This window comes from Babylonia areolata, chromosome 35 (assembly GCF_041734735.1).
Source record: "Babylonia areolata isolate BAREFJ2019XMU chromosome 35, ASM4173473v1, whole genome shotgun sequence".
Lineage (NCBI taxonomy): Eukaryota > Metazoa > Mollusca > Gastropoda > Neogastropoda > Buccinidae > Babylonia > Babylonia areolata.
Genome location: NC_134910.1, coordinates 21166952 through 21184838, shown reverse-complemented (window position 1 = coordinate 21184838; position 17887 = coordinate 21166952). Strand labels below are relative to the sequence as shown.

The 17887-nt window shown below is 45.4% G+C and overlaps 1 protein-coding gene across 1 annotated transcript; it reads right to left on the bottom strand.

Moving 5' to 3' along the window:
- Positions 1-13054: 13054 nt before the first annotated feature.
- Positions 13055-14991, bottom strand: LOC143278011 (uncharacterized). Its single transcript, XM_076583023.1, has 3 exons — positions 14498-14991; positions 13453-13942; positions 13055-13363 (listed from the first exon to the last, which is right to left on the bottom strand). Exons 1-3 carry the CDS (start codon positions 14989-14991, stop codon positions 13055-13057), a joined length of 1293 nt encoding a protein of 430 aa, XP_076439138.1.
- Positions 14992-17887: the final 2896 nt, after the last annotated feature.

Here is a 17887-nt window from a genome sequence, read left to right as displayed (position 1 = left end):
TTCCCAGTCAAACTTCATTGATAGAGAGAAATGGCGAGGTACCCACACGGACACAGATAAGCGTCTTAACCTTCTTTCTCGAGATAAACATGTGGTCGAATTTGTAGGAAGCAGTCCTGTATTCGTATGATGCATCTCTGACAGTATACAGGAATGCTGAAACCACAATACATTGACCAGCGTTGAAGATGTGATGGGCAACACCAATGTCGATGTAAATCACCCCAGCTTTCTAGGTTCAGTCTTTTTTTTTTTTTTTCGTTATTATTTTATCTTAAAAAAAAATTCTGTTGAGTCTTTGTTGATATCTAGTGGTGAGTGTGTGGTGGGAGGAGAGAGGAGGGGTAAGGGAGGGGGGAGGGTGCGCACATGTGCCGGTGAAACGCAGACAAATGATGAATACCACCTTGATTATGCATCAAACAGCCTATATTATGGGTAGTGAGTGAGAAAGCGAGTGTGTGTGTGTGTGTGAAAACAAAAGGTGGAAAACTGCATTGCCATTTTGTTCTTATCAATTTACGAGACTGACGCGGCCGAAACGGTCTGTATCATGTCGGTATTTCGGTGCCGTGTTTATGGATTCAAGCTTTTTTTTTTTTTTTTTTTTTTTAATCTCCAGCCTACTGATAAAGCTGGAATTCCATATATGTCACACAGCACGCAAAAACCCGGCTAAAGTCGCACGCAGCGATTCTTAGCTGTACACAAAAACTAGTGGTTAGGGTCAAAATCATCAAGATCGGGATTAAAAAAAAAAAATAAATATCGCATCTTCGAAGTCTTATCTTAGCTGTCGGTAAGTATCTTTGCACAAAACACCCTAGAACTGTAATATTTTCAATGTTTTCGGGTGCATGCCTGTCAGAACCATGTGGAAAAATACTGCACTCTTTTGCCCTATTTCAGTTACATGCTGAAAGCAACGAAGACGGGAAAATTCCGGTCTGCGAAGTAATAAATGGAAATAAGCAGTGAACAGGCATTAATCGTCTCCTCCAGACCTTCTGAATCAAGATAGCGTATGAATGTTTTCAACGGGTTTACTGGCTACCCTCTGTAAGTTGCGACTTAGCGGGATCCCATCGATTCTTCGAATTTTTGTTTTTATATTCGTATTTGTATTTTATTTTATCACAACAGAGTTCTCTGTGTAAAATTCGGGCTGCTCTCCCCTGGGAGAGCGCGTCGCTACACTACAGCGCCACCCATTTTTTTGTATTTCTTCCTGTGTGTAGTTTTATTTGTTTTTCCTGTCGAAGTGGATTTTTCTACAGAATTTTGCCAGGAACAACCCTTTTGTTGCCGTAGGTTCTTTTACGTGCGCTAAGTGCATGCTGCACACGGGACCTCGATTTATCGTCTCATCCGAATGACTAGAATAGAATACAATATGTCTTTATTACCAAGTGTACCGGGGTCACAAGGAATATTGGGGGGCGGGGGGGGGGGGGGGGGGGGGATAGTACATAACAATGTACGAACACAAATCGAAAATCATACACAAACACAGATACAGTAGAAATTAGGATACATACAAGTGCATATCAATATAAAAACTTGTGCATACTCACACATGCACGCACTAGCGTTCAGACCACCACTCAAGGTCTTGTGGAGGGGGAGAAAATATCGGCAGCTGAGCCGTGATTCGAACCAGCGCACTCAGATTCTCTGGCTTCCGAGGCGGACGCGTTACCTCTAGGCCATCACTCAGAAAGAGAGAGAGAGAGTGAGAGAGAGAGAGAGAGGGTATTGTATTCCTTGTGAACTGCAGAAGAATGTGGTGAAAAGCGTGAATGTGTGGAGGGAAAGGAGGAAGTGTGTTTTCCACTTGGCGACATCATCAAGTTCTTCAGGTCATCAAACCATTTGAGTCTTGTGTGTGTGTGTGTGTGTGTGTGTGTTAGTGCGTGTGTTCGTGTGTATTTGCGCGTGCGCGCGCGCGTGTATGTGTGTTAGTGCACGCGCGTGTGCACATTATGCATGAGTGTGCGTAGGTGGGTGCGTGTGTGCGCGTGTTGGTCTCAACACCAAAAGCAAGATACCGTATGGAGGAGTGGAAGAGCTTCCTGAGTTTGTTCCAGTTGACGTCACTGGGCGATGCCAGGCTAATGTCATGCTTCATGGTGCTGGTGAACGACTTGGGCCAGTCGTTGATGACCTGTTCCAGCTCTCTGGTCGTAAACGCCTCGCGAATTGCACGACTACAGAATAAGTCAAGTCAAAATTCTATACACTTTGTTTACCGGGGAAACTGAAAAGCAAGGAATATGCTAGTCAAGATAAACTCTTTATCTATCTACGAGGCTAATAATAAGAAAGGAACTTGCTGGTCGATTTTTTTTTATTACGAGGGTGAGAGATAAGCAAGGAACTCGCTAGTGAATTCAAGACAGATTCTTCATTCATGAGGGTGAATAAAGAAGCCAGAAGCATGCTAATAAATTCAAGATAGACTCGTTATTTACGAGGGTGATTAGATAAGCCAGGAACATGCTGGTTAATAAAATCATTCAAGACAAGACAAATTCGTTATATACGAGAGCGAATAGATACGCTCGTTAGATGCCCGTCAATAAAATAATTCAAGATAGATTTTTTTTATCAATGAGGGTGAATAGACAAGCAAGCAACATGTCAGCCAATACAAGATAGATTACATATTTACGAGGGTGAATAGATTTAGCCAGGAACAAACTAGCTAATTCAAGACAGATGGACACACACACACACACACACACACACACACACACACACACACACAAACAAACACACACATACACACCCACACACACACACACACACTCTCTCTCTCTCTCTCTCTACTCACCTGGAGTTCAGAAACACCACTTTCCGCACGGGCGTCGAGCACATGACGATGTCGCCATACTGTGCAGCCCACTTCTCTGCCTGCAGATGAAGAGTTCCGCTCTCGGCGGCACGTAGCATGGCTCGTGTAGCGCTCAGTCCCCTGGAGCAGGGCGGAAACGGACGCCGCGAAGATCGGTTTTTGATGACGAAGAAAAGCCCGAAGACGGCGGAGAGGAGGAGGAGGGAAACAGCGATGATCATGACTGGATAGGGCAGCCTGTGGAGCACAGACACTGAGTTTCAGTCTCAGTTTCTCAAAGGAGGCGTCACTGCGTTCGGACAAATCCGAATACACTGCACCACATGTCAGTGCTAGGACTTCTTTTAAGCCCGCAGGCATCACAAAATAGTGTGGACATTGCAGAAAGAAAGGTACGCTCTTTCGTTTCATTTGATGAGTTTGTACAACATCATGCTCAGAATTCCGTGTGACCCATGCACACACGCACACACAGATACACACAGACGCATGCACACACGCGCATATATACATACACGCAAAATACACGCACACACAGAGACAGGCACACACAAACAAAAACTGAACAGCAGGAAACTCAGCTCTCTTTGTCATTGTGTATTGTGTGTGTGTGTGTGCGTGTGTGTGTGTGTGTGTGTGTGTGTGTGTGCATCAAAGTGTGGATGTACTCGTGTAAGGCTTTCAACCTTTCTGCACTGCTTTCTCAAGCTTCTGTTCTCAAGTTACGACCGTCTTGACGTATGGGTTTTGCAGTCCCGAAGTCGTGTGCCATACACGTGTGAGCACCTGAACACCCGCTCACATCAGTACCGGTTCGCATGCACGCTAACATTGAGGCACTCACACATTATAAGCGACAGTGTGACAAAGGGTCACTCTGTGTTAAAGAATATGTGCATGTGACAGGAACGTGCGCGAGCGTGCACCCGAACACAAACACACACACACACATACACGCACGCGCGCGTGCACGCTCAATCTCTCCTTCTCTCTCTCTGTCTCTCTCTCTCTCTCATACTTTTGTCAGTTGCTAGGAAAATGTGACAGGTCAACAGCTGTTCTCAAAGAAAATACTTTTATCGTTATATATCAGGGATTCTATAGTTACACTGCCATCTTTCAGAATAAAAAAAATAAAAAAATAAAATAAAATAAAATAAAAAGAAACAACAACAACAACAACAACAAAAAAACAAAAACAAAAACAAAAACAACAACAAAAAACGCACACGCCCGCGAACTCGCGCATTAAAAGCCACAAGGCTCACTTTGTATTGAATAATAATAATATGCATATGTGTACAGATAATAATCTTTGTTATCTCATAAAGGGAAATTGCATCAGTGCGGCAAAACGACAGAAGACAATTACCCAACACAGACACGTAAAAACAACATAAAGCACAACTTCATCAAACAGAAGCAATGAATGTATACATTTTTCATATTAAAAAAGTAACATTCGCTTTAAAACATAGCAATTAATTAATGATACGAGTACATAGCAAGTATAGATATAAATATACTGAAGGACTGACACAAACGTTAAAATTGTACATGTCAATTGTACATATCGTATTGCACGTTCATCCTGCACATTGTCATAGATTTCCGGGTAAATAGTTCATTTCAAAGCAAATACAAAGTAGGCTAAAACCTATAAAAGTATTATGCACGCACTTTTGCACGTACTCACAAGCACACACACACACACATATATGCATGCACAAATATGCATATTATTATCCTTCATTACAAAGTGAGCCTTGTGGCTTTTAATGCACGAGTTTGCATGCATGTGCGTTTATTTTTATTTATTTATTTATTTATTTATTCTGAAACATGGCAGTGTAACTATAGAATCCTTGATATATAACGATAAAAGTATATTCTTTGAGAACAGCTGTTGACCTGTCACTTCTCGAATTTTCCATGCAACTGCTAAAGTATGAGAGAGAGAGAGAGAGAGAGAGAGAGAGAGAGAGAGAGAGAGAGAGAGAGAGAGGGAGAGAGAGACTGAGAGAGCGCGCACGCACGTGTGTGTTTGTGTGTGTGTGTGTGTGTTTGTGTTCGGGTGCACGCTCGCGCACGTTCCTGTCACATGCACATATTCTATAACACAGAGTGACCCTTTGTCACATTGTAGCTTATAATGTGTGAGTGCCTCAACGTTCTTCTTTCTTCTTCTTCTTTCCCTTGACTACCGCCTTCATCATTGTGAAGATTCTGTAGACTATAAGGGGGGTTTGCGTGTTTTTGAGGTTTCCTGAGGTAGAGGTTGCTGGGCCAGGGGATGGGGGGGGGGAGATATGGATGGGGGGCGGGGGTGGGGTGGTGGGGGGTGTGATCAGATTCGGGACTTGAAGCCTTCCAGGGTTGGGCTGAGGGCAATCTCAGCAGGAAGGCTGTTCCAGTTTGTTATGGTTCGAGGAAAGAAAGATTTTTGTCTGTACAGCGTCCTGCAGTTGGAGAGGTGGTACACTGCTGAATGCGATCCTCGGGTCCCTGTGGATGCTGAAGGATTTTGAGAGGGCTTGTAGCATGTGTTGATGATAAGACTGCTGCTATGGAACTTAAGTTAATCAGTCTTGCCTTTCTCCTTCGCTCTTTGAGGGGAGACCACTGAAGAGTCTCCATCATGTCTTGCACAGTGGATGTTTTCCTGTGTCGATGGGTTGCCCAGCGAGCAGCCCGGCGTTGTACTGCCTCAAGTTTGTTATTGTCCTTCTCTGTATAGGGGTCCCACGCAGAGCTGGCATACTCCAAGGTTGGGCGGGCCAGTGTTTGGTAGGCTTGCTGTTTGATGCACTGGGAGCCTACTTTCAGGTTCCGGCTGAGTAGGCCTAAGGTCTTGTTGGCTCGGTTGGAGACATTGGAGATGTGGGGGGTCCATCTAAGGTCAGAAGTGATGGTGATGCCGAGGTATTTTGATTTGCTGACTACATTAAGGGTGTGGCCACGAAAGGTGTACTCTGATGGTAGGGGGTCTCTCTTCTGGCTCACTCGCAGTGTCTGACATTTGTCTGGATGGAAGCTCATAAGCCACTTCTGCTCCCATTTTGCAAGGCAACCGAGATCCTTTTGTGGGGCTTGCTGGTCGCTGGTGGAGGAGATGGTTTTGTGGCACAGAGTATCATCAGCAAAGAGACGAGCAGTGGAGGACAGTCCAGTCGGCATGTCGTTGATGTAGAGCAGGAACAGGCAAGGCCCAAGAACAGAGCCTTGGGGGACTCCAGATTCTACAGGAACAGGACTGGAAGTGGCTCCATCCACCACTACATACTGCTGTCTATCTGATAGGAACTTCCTGATCCAGGTGTGAACTTTCTCTGTGATGCCAATGGAGTGGATCTTGTGGAGCAGGAGGGAGTGGCAGACTTTGTCGAACGCTTTGGAAAAGTCCATGATGAGAGCGTGTTTTCCGGCTTCAAGTTTTTTTGAGAGCTCGTCTACAAGTCCGATGAGCTGGTTTTCACAGGATCGCTGGCGTCTGAAACCGTGCTGTGCTTCGGTGATGATTCATAACAGAGCTTGTGATGATGTGCTCCATTATTTTGCATGGTATGCTGGTCAGGGAAATAAGGCGGTAGTTTTCTGGGCGGTAGCGCTCACCTTTCTTGAAGACTGGGGTGACGTTGGCCATCCTCCAGTCTCTCGGAACTACTCCGGTGTTGAGGGAGCACTGGTATAGGAGTGTGAAAGCAGGAGCCAGTTCTTCAGCAAGCTCACGTAGCAGTACAATACAATACATTTTTATTAATCCGAGTGGAAATTACATGTGCATTCAAAGGCTCGTCATTCACACCAATCAGTCTCTTAGCCCGAAGTCGAGTCTAACATGGCAAAATTTCAAGTTAAAAGTGAAAAGCTGAATTAAATATGAAAGTGATAAAAGCATAACAGCTTGCTTTGTAACAGAGTAAGAGAATTTGTAACATGTATCTTAAAGGAAAACTAAGAAGCGCTGTTTCTGAATAAGAGACACTGTGATAACATTATCATTTTGCTATTATAAATTATTCAATGACATTTTGTATAAAGAAAATATCACATTCTTGGACGCCGTAAGAGAAATAATCATGTTTAAATTTTATCACATACTCCAAGAAACATTGATTTTCAGAATAAAAAAACCTTATTCCAATTTATCAGAAATTCTTTTTTTTATTTTTAGAAAGGCAGGTACAGAGGTATGCTTAATATAATATTTTAACAAATATGTGAACAACACTTTTTTTTAACAAGGGAGACAACTATCTGTAAATAATAAACAATGAGGCCAGGAGATGAAAATTAATGATTAACAAATGGTAAATAGTGGTAACTCTCTCCACACACAAGGTACATAACTTCAAGCCAATGCTGCATTCGCTACCAATTCAGCTAGCACACAAGTAAATAAAAGGTACATTGGAACACATCAAGACACTTCTCCAAAAAAAGGAAGCGCCGGGCTTGCTCTTATATCGATCATTAGACATATGCACACAGCAACAATAACAGAAGAAATGTGCAAACACAAACTGGCTTTTATTCAAGACTGGCATAGCCTCTTAAATCCTGAACAAACCACATAGAGCACACGGACAATACAGAACAAACACATGGTTGCCTCGGTGATTTTTCGACTTGAAATTAATAAACAATGGGCCAGGAGATCAATGATTAACAAATACTAAAGAGTGGTAACTCTCTCCATACACACACTCTCTCTCTCCTCTCTCCTGGCCTCATTGTTTATTAATTTCAAGTTTTGATCCAATTATTGCAATTAAAGTACCAAATTATTGCAATTAATGCTATTTATTTGTGTGTGTGTGTGTGTGTGTGTGTGTGTGTGTTTCAGTTTCTTCAGGAGGCGTCACTGCGTTCGGACAAATCCATATACGCTGCACCACATCCGCTAGACAGATGCCTGACCAGCTACATAACCTAAGGCGATTAGTCAGGCCTTGAGTACATGCATACATATAATAAAAAAATATGTATGTGTGACCATCAGAGCGGATTTTTACCCCCCAAAATTCCAGAGAATAACACTTCCGTTGCGTGCTGCTCATGGGACCTGATTTTTCGTCTCATCCGAATGACTAGACGCTCAGCTGGATTTCCCAGTCAAACTTAATTGATAGAGAGAAATGGCGAGGTACCCACACGGACACAGATAAGCGTCTTAACCTTCTTTCTCGAGATAAACACGTGGTCGAATTTGTAGGAAGCAGTCCTGTATTCGTATGATGCATCTCTGACAGTATACAGGAATGCTGAAACCACAATACATTGACCAGCGTTGAAGATGTGATGGGCAACACCAATGTCGATGTAAATCACCCCAGCTTTCTAGGTTCAGTCTTTTTTTTTTTTTCGTTATTCTTTTATCTTAAAAAAAAATTCTGTTGAGTCTTTGTTGATATCTAGTGGTGAGTGTGTGGTGGGGGGAGAGAGGAGGGTAAGGGAGGGGGGGAGGGTGCGCGCATGTGCCGGTGAAACGCAGACAAATGATGAATACCACCTTGATTATGCATCCCGAAACAGCCTATATTATGGGTAGTGAGTGAGAAAGCGAGTGTGTGTGTGTGTGTGTGAAAACAAAAGGTCGAAAACTGCATTGCCATTTTGTTCTTATCAATTTACGAGACTGACGCGGCCGAAACGGTCTGTATCATGTCGGTATTTCGGTGCCGTGTTTATGGATTCAAGCTTTTTTTTTTTTTTTTTTTTTTTAATCTCCAGCCTACTGATAAAGCTGGAATTCCATATATGTCACGCAGCACGCAAAAACCCGGCTAAAGTCGCACGCAGCGATTCTTAGCTGTACACAAAAACTAGTGGTTGGAGTCAAAATCATCAAGATCGGGATTAAAAAAAATAAATAAATATCGCATCATCGAAGTCTTATCTTAGCTGTCGGTAAGTATCTTTGCACAAAACACCCTAGAACTGTAATATTTTCAATGTTTTCGGGTGCATGCCTGTCAGAACCATGTGGAAAAAATACTGCACTCTTTTGCCCTATTTCAGTTACATGCTGAAAGCAACGAAGACGGGAAAATTCCGGTCTGCGAAGTAATAAATGGAAATAAGCAGTGAACAGGCATTAATCGTCTCCTCCAGACCTTCTGAATCAAGATAGCGTATGAATGTTGTCGGTTTTCAACGGGTCTACTGGCTACCCTATGTAAGTTGCGACTTAGCGGGATCCCATCGATTCTTCGAATTTTTGTTTTTATATTCGTATTTGTATTTTATTTTATCACAACAGAGTTCTCTGTGTAAAATTCGGGCTGCTCTCCCCTGGGAGAGCGCGTCGCTACACTACAGCGCCACCCATTTTTTTGCATTTCTTCCTGTGTGTAGTTTTATTTGTTTTTCCTGTCGAAGTGGATTTTTCTACAGAATTTTGCCAGGAACAACCCTTTTGTTGCCGTAGGTTCTTTTACGTGCGCTAAGTGCATGCTGCACACGGGACCTCGATTTATCGTCTCATCCGAATGACTAGAATAGAATACAATGTCTTTATTACCAAGTGTACCGGGGTCACAAGGAATATTGGGGGGCGGGGGGGGGGGGATAGTACATAACAATGTACGAACACAAATCGAAAATCATACACAAACACAGATACAGTAGAAATTAGGATACATACAAGTGCATATTAATATAAAAACTTGTGCATACTCACACATGCACGCACTAGCGTTCAGACCACCACTCAAGGTCTTGTGGAGGGGGAGAAAATATCGGCAGCTGAGCCGTGATTCGAACCAGCTCACTCAGATTCTCTGGCTTCCGAGGTGGACGCGTTACCTCTAGGCCATCACTCAGAAAGAGAGAGAGAGAGAGTGAGAGAGAGAGAGAGAGAGAGAGGGGGGGGGGGGTATTGTATTCCTTGTGAAATGCAGACGAATGTGGTGAAAAGCGTGAATGTGTGCAGGGAAAGGAGGAAGTGTGTTTTCCACTTGGCGACATCATCAAGTTCTTCAGGTCATCAAACCATTTGAGTTTTTGTGTGTGTGTGTTTGTGTGTGTTTGTGTGTGTTAGTGCGTGTGTTCGTGTGTATTTGCGCGTGCGCGCGCGCGCGTGTATGTGTGTTAGTGCACGCGCGTGCGCACATGTATGCATGAGTGTGCGTAGGTGGGTGCGTGTGTGCGCGTGTTGGTCTCAACACCAAAAGCAAGATACCGTATGGAGGAGTGGAAGAGCTTCCTGAGTTTGTTCCAGTTGACGTCACTGGGCGATCCCATGATAATGCCATGCTTCATGAACGTGCTGGCGAACGACTTGGCCCGGTCGTTGATGACCTGTTCCAGCTCTCTGGTCGTAAACGCCTCGCGAATTGCACGACTACAGAATAAGTCAAGTCAAAATTCTATACACTTTGTTTACCGGGGAAACTGAAAAGCAAGGAATATGCTAGTCAAGATAAACTCTTTATCTATCTACGAGGCTAATAATAAGAAAGGAACTTGCTGGTCGATTTTTTTTTATAACGAGGGTGAGAGATAAGCAAGGAACTCGCTAGTGAATTCAAGACAGATTCTTCATTCATGAGGGTGAATAAAGAAGCCAGAAGCATGCTAATAAATTCAAGATAGACTCGTTATTTACGAGGGCGATTAGATAAGCCAGGAACATGCTGGTTAATAAAATCATTCAAGACAAGACAAATTCGTTATATACGAGAGCGAATAGATACGCTCGTTAGATGCCCGTCAATAAAATAATTCAAGATAGATTTTTTTTATCAATGAGGGTGAATAGACAAGCAAGCAACATGCCAGCCAATTCAAGATAGATTACATATTTACGAGGGTGAATAGATTTAGCCAGGAACAAACTAGCTAATTCAAGACAGATGGACACACACACACACACACACACACACACACACACACACACACACACAAACAAACACACACATACACACACACACACACACACACACACTCTCTCTCTCTCTCTCTCGACTCACCTGGAGTTCAGAAACACCACTTTCCGCACGGGCGTCGAGCACATGACGATGTCGCCATACTGTGCAGCCCACTTCTCTGCCTCCAGATGAAGAGTTCTGCTCACGGCGGCACGAAGCATGGCTCGTGTAGCGCTCAGTCCCCTGGGCCCGGGCGGAAACGGACGCCACGAAGATCGGTTTTTGATGACGAAGAAAAGCCCGAAGACGGCGGAGAGGAGGAGGAGGGAAACAGCGATGATCATGACTGGACAGGACAGCCTGTGGAGCACAGACACTGAGTTTCAGTCTCAGTTTCTCAAAGGAGGCGTCACTGCGTTCGGACAAATCCGAATACACTGCACCACATCTCAGTGCTAGGACTTCTTTTAAGCCCGCAGGCATCACAAAATAGTGTGGACATTGCAGAAAGAAAGGTACGCTCTTTCGTTTCATTTGATGAGTTTGTACAACATCATGCTCAGAATTCCGTGTGACCCATGCACACACGCACACACAGATACACACAGACGCATGCACACACGCGCATATATACATACACACAAAATACACGCACACACAGAGACAGGCACACACAAACAAAAACTGAACAGCAGGAAACTCAGCTCTCTTTGTCATTGTGTATTGTGTGTGTGTGTGTGTGTGTGTGTGTGTGTGTGTGTGTGCAGCGAAGTGTGGATGTACTGGTGTAAGGCTTTCAACCTTTCTGCACTGCTTTCTCAAGCTTCTGTTCTCAAGTTACGACCGTCTTGACGTAAGGGTTTTGCAGTCCCGAAGTCGTGTGTCATACACGTGTGAGCACCTGAACACTCACTCACATCAGTACTGGTTCGCATGCACACTCACGTTGAGGCACTCACACATTATAAGCTACAGTGTGACAAAGGGTCACTCTGTGTTATAGAATATGTGCATGTGACAGGAACGTGCGCGAGCGTGCACCCGAACACAAACACAAACACACACACACACACACACACATACACGCGCGCGTGCGTGCACGCTCAATCTCTCTCTCCTTCTCTCTCTCTGTCTCTCTCTCTCTCATACTTTTGTGAGTTGCTAGGAAAATTCGAGAAGTGACAGGTCAACAGCTGTTCTCAAAGAATATACTTTTATCGTTATATATTTTCCATGCAACTGCTAAAGTATGAGAGGGAGAGAGACACAGAGAGAGAGAGAGAGAGAGAGAGAGAGAGAGAGAGAGAGAGAGACTGAGAGAGCGCGCGCGCACGTGTGTGTGTGTGTGTGTGTGTGTGTGTGTGTTTGTGTTCGGGTGCACGCTCGCGCACGTTCCTGTCACATGCACATATTCTATAACAGAGAGTGACCCTTTGTCACATTGTAGCTTATAATGTGTGAGTGCCTCAACGTTCTTCTTTCTTCTTCTTCTTTCCCTTGACTACCGCCTTCATCATTGTGAAGATTCTGTAGACTATAAGGGGGGTTTGCGTGTTTTTGAGGTTTCCTGAGGTAGAGGTTGCTGGGCCGGGGTGGGGGGGGGGGGGTGGGGGGGGGATATGGGGGTGGATGGGGGGTGTGATCAGATTCGGGACTTGAAGCCTTCCAGGGTTGGGCTGAGGGCAATCTCAGCAGGAAGGCTGTTCCAGTTTGTTATGGCTCGAGGAAAGAAAGATTTTTGTCTGTACAGCGTCCTGCAGTTGGAGAGGTGGTACACTGCTGGATGCGATCCTCGGGTCCCCGTGGATGCTGAAGGATTTTGAGAGGGCTTGTGGCATGTGTTGATGATAAGACTGCCGCTATGGAACTTAAGTTAATCAGTCTTGCCTTTCTCCTTCGCTCTTTGAGGGGAGACCACTGAAGAGCTCCATCATGTCTTGCACACTGGATGTTTTCCTGTGTCGATGGGTCGCCCAGCGAGCAACCCGGCGTTGTACTGCCTCAAGTTTGTTATTGTCCTTCTCTGTATAGGGGTCCCACACAGAGCTGGCATACTCCAAGGTTGGGCGGACCAGTGTTTGGTAGGCTTGCTGTTTGATGCACTGGGAGCCTACTTTCAGGTTCCGTCTGAGTAGGCCTAAGGTCTTGTTGGCTCGGTTGGAGACATTGGAGATGTGGGGGGTCCATCTAAGGTCAGAAGTGATGGTGATGCCGAGGTATTTTGATTTGCTGACTACATCAAGGGTGTGGCCACGAAAGGTGTACTCTGATGGTAGGGGGTCTCTCTTCCGGCTCACTCACAGGGTCTGACATTTGTCTGGATGGAAGCTCATAAGCCACTTCTGCTCCCATTCTGCAAGGCAATCCAGATCCTTTTGTAGGGCTCGCTGGTGGAGGAGATGGTTTTGTGGCACAGAGTATCATCAGCAAAGAGACGAGCAGTGGAGGACAGTCCAGTCGGCATGTCGTTGATGTAGAACAGGAACAGGCAAGGCCCAAGAACAGAGCCTTGAGGGACTCCAGATTCTACAGGAACAGGACTGGAAGTGGCTCCATCCACCACTACAGACTGCTGTCTATCTGATAGGAACTTCCTGATCCAGGTGTGAACTTTCTCTGTGATGCCAATGGAGTGGATCTTGTGGAGCAGGAGGGAGTGGCAGATTTTGTCGAATGCTTTGGAAAAGTCCATGATGAGAGCGTCTGTTTTCCGGCTTCAAGGTTTACTGAGAGCTCGTCTACAAGTCCGATGAGCTGGCTTTCACAGGATCGCTGGCGTCTGAAACCCTGCTGTGTTTCGGTGATGATTCCATTCTTTTCTGCAAAGTTCATAACAGAGCTTGTGATGATGTGCTCCATTATTTTGCATGGTATGCTGGTCAGGGAAATAGGGCGGTAGTTTTCTGGGCGGTAGCGCTCGCCTTTCTTGAAGACTGGGGTGACGTTGGCCATCCTCCAGTCTCTCGGAACTACTCCAGTGTTGAGGGAGCACTGGTACAGGAGTGTGAAAGCAGAAGCCAGTTCTTCAGCAAGCTCACGTAGCAGTCTCGGGCTGATGTCATTGGGGCCAGGAGCTTTGCTGGGGTTTAGATCCTTGAAGAGCTTGGTAACTCCTGCTACTGAAATTTCTATGTTGCTTAAGGTAGGAGAGTCTGATGCGGGGTCTGATGGTAGACCAGTTCTGTCGGTGAACACTTTGCTGCAGGTGATTTTCGCACTGAAGGTGGAGTGAAATTGCTTGTTTAGCATTTCTGCTCGCTGTTTTGCACCTGAGACAAGTCTGCCGTTTTCCTTAAGTGGGGCAACATTTGCTGCCTCTGTACGTATTGCCTTAATTAATGTATGCCGAGAATTTCTTGTTCGTCACTGGTCTTTCACTCGTGCTGTCTTTGAACATGTTCTCAGTGTATCTCCAGTAAGAACGGCGCAGGTTTCTTTGGACATTGCACTTCAGCTTCTTCAGTTCTGCACACACTTCCTGGCTTCCGGTCTTTTTCCACCGTTTGTGCAGCCTGTCCCGTCGTCGGATCATCCTCAGGGTGGCATAGTCTACCCAGGGTTTGTTGTTTTTTCCGCCTATGGTTTTCTTGGGGATGTGTTTCTCTGTCATGGAGGCGATACCTTCTTTCAGTGTGTGCCACAGTTGTTCTGCATCACTGTTTGTATCAAAGGTTTCCAGACTGTATCAGAGAGTTCCGTTGAACAGGATTTCAGTGAAGGCCAGTCCGCTTTGGAGAATTGGGGGACTGTGCGTTTTGATGGGCGTTGATACGCTGGGTTGATGTTAAACTCCAGGTAGACAACATCATGGTCAGAGAGTCCAGGTAGGGGCTCAATCCGCGGCACTAGGGATGGATGGCTCGTGAGGAAGAGGTCTAGAGTGTTCTCTCCTCTTGTGGGGAATGTGACGAGCTGTTCGTATCCAGCGTCATTGATCAAGTCAAGAAACTGGTTGTGGATTTCTACACATCTGGCTGGGCTTTTCAGTGTCTTGGTGGGCCAGTCAAAGGAAGGGAAATTGAAGTCACCTCCAATGATCACAATAGCGTTTGTTGATGTGACCCGTTGGATGGAGGTCTCAAACTTCATTAGGCTGATCGCGTCACTAGTTTTGGGCCTATAGTAGGCGGCTATTAGGAGTTGTTTTCTTCCTTTCAGCTTGATCTTCACCCAGAGCAGTTCACATCCATCCACTGACAGCTCCTCCACCTCTTGGCATGGTAGATGACCCGCCACAGCTATCAGTACTCCTCTACCTCTTGGCATGGTAGATGACCCGCCACAGCTATCAATACTCCCCCACCTCTTGGCATGGTAGATGACCCGCCACAGCTATCAATACTCCCCCACCTCTTGGCATGGTAGATGACCCGCCACAGCTATCAGTACTCCTCCACCTCTTGGCATGGTAGATGACCCGCCACAACTATCAGTACTCCTCTACCTCTTGGCATGGTAGATGACCCGCCACAGCTATCAGTACTCCTCCACCTCTTGGCATGGTAGATGACCCGCCACAGCTATCAGTTCTCCTCCACCTCTTGGCATGGTAGATGACCCGCCACAGCTATCAGTACTCCCCCACCAAGCCGATCCCTGTCCTTCCTGAAGGTGGTGAAGTGAGGAGGGAAGAGCTCACTGGAACAGACATGTGAATCGAGCCATGTTTCAGTGCCTATTACAATATCAGGCTTTGTACTGTCAATCAGATTCTGTATTTCTGCTGTCTTGCCTCGACTGCACTGAAAGCTGATGTTCAGAAGTCCTAGAGGCCGGTTAAACTGTTTGTTTTGGCTAGTAGCTCGGGAGGGTGTGGATGAGTGGATGGGCTTAAAGTCTGCCGATGAGAGTGACGTTTCCGAGGGACTTTGCAAAGAGGAGATGTCTCCTCCCTTGATAGCACTTGGTGCAAACAGGTCGAAGGCAACTGTGCTGTAGTTTGCATTGTCACACACTACACATCTCCATACAACATCACTTTCGCCCAGTTTTTCATACTCCTCAGCGTTAGATGGTATGCTTTGACAGGCAAGATGAAACCACTGGCCACAGGTATCACATTCGACACCACGTTCTGACCAGGAGACAGTGCGATCGCATGTACCACAGGGGAACTTGGATTCTTCGGATTTTGTCTGAGAGGGTGCTCCTTGGGAGGAGATACTGCTGGATTTCTGGGGCTGTGTGGGCATTTCGTGTCTAGGAGGCACTGTGGAGCTCAGGAACAGTCCTACTCCTACTCCTAAGAAGGTCAGTAAGATCGAAAATAGAAGTTCTAGAACTAGAATTTTGATATGTTGTTTGTTGCGGAGTCACTTTGTTCCGGGAAAGTTTTTCACATGTCATTGTGTGTTCTTTGGATGGTCTTCATACAGATGAAAATTCTCATACTTGATAAATAAGGTTTCTACTTACAGTTTTGCTTGGTGAGTCCTTTTAATCAACGTCAATAATAGGCCCCCTAACACTGTAGGCAGTCAGTAAACATCGGACGCCACCATCTTGAATTCTGAGTTGTGAACTTCAGTCTTGATCTGGACACCAAAGTAGAGTTATGATGGGCTTGAAAACTTCACTGGTAGGTTTTCTGTTGTCCAGGAAAGCAATATGGGCTAGGGGAATTTAGAGAATTGGGTAAAAACCGCTGTTTGGAGTTGAAAATGGTTGTTTGGTGGGAGAGCACACAGACGAACCTCTTTCCCCCCTCCTGAGCGTGCATGCGAACCAGTACTGATGTGAGCGAGTGTTCAGGTGCTCACACGTGAATGACACACGACTTCAGGACTGCAAAACCCATACGTCAAGACGGTCGTAACTTGAGAACAGAAGCTTCAGAAAGCAGTGCAGAAAGGGTGAAAGCCTTACACAGTACATCCACACTTCGCTGCACACACAAACACACACACAATACACAATGACAAAGAGAGCTGAGTTTCCTGCTGTTCAGTTTTTGTTTGTGTGTGCCTGTCTCTGTGTGTGCGTGTATTTTGTGTGTATGTATATATGCGCGCGTGTGCATGTGTCTGTGTGTATCTGTGTGTGCGTGTGTGTGAAATTCGCAACCTCATCACGTCCCCCAACCCATTATTACAGGCTCAGCTCGATAGTCCCCCCCCTCCCCCCCCCCCCCATGTAAATAGTCCCCGGCTCGATTCTTCCCCGGCTCGTTAGTCCCTCTTAAAAACATCCAGAAACAGTCCAGTACAAATGTATGTATATATATATATATGTGACTGATAATGCTTTCTGCAGATCAAAGATGTGAAGGAGAATGATGAGTGTGTTCTCTTAACTCTCTCCATACGAACGGCGAAAGAGACAACGTTAACAGCGTTTCACCCCAATAACCACCATCAAAATATTGCAAGCGGAACGCTCTTATACTGAAGAGGTGAATGTTGACAAAGTATACCACAAATCTGACGACGGAAGCTAAAGGTTGGGTCATTGAGACACCCACTGGACATCCGAGGGGTCTGTGTAGAGGAGAAGAGAGGACTGGCCGTACTGAGTGAGTTAATTCTTACCAATCTCACATCCGCTGCCTAATGACAACACTTTTACAGTGCCTGTGTGTAGCTTACATCATTTAACCACCACAAACACAAACGCACACACGTGCACGCTGCACACGGTACACACACATGCGCGTGCTCACTGGCACACACGCACGAACACACACACACACACACAAACACACACGCAGTACACAGAGGGAAACACACACACACTGTGACACTTGAAACACACACACACACCACAAACAAACACGTACACACACAGCAAAGTTTATAACATTTTTCATCTATCTATTTATCTGCTTATTCATCTAAGTATTATCTATTTATTCATTTATTCTATTTTGTTTGTTCGTTCGTTTATTTGGTTGTTTGTTTACTTGTTGTTGTTTACTTGTTGTCACCAAAGACCAGTCTGGTTGGGGATTCACTGCGAAACAAAATGGAAAAACAATTTGGGAAGAGAATGCTGCCTACAAAGTCACAACCTCCAGCCTAACGATGGAAGTTGAAGCTGCGACACATGCCCTCCAGTGGCTATCGTCCATCCATACGCCCGGAAACCAACATGCCATGATTCTAACCGACTCAATGAACCTCATACAGAAAATTGAAAACGGAATGGGAAGCCCAGAGTGGCATAA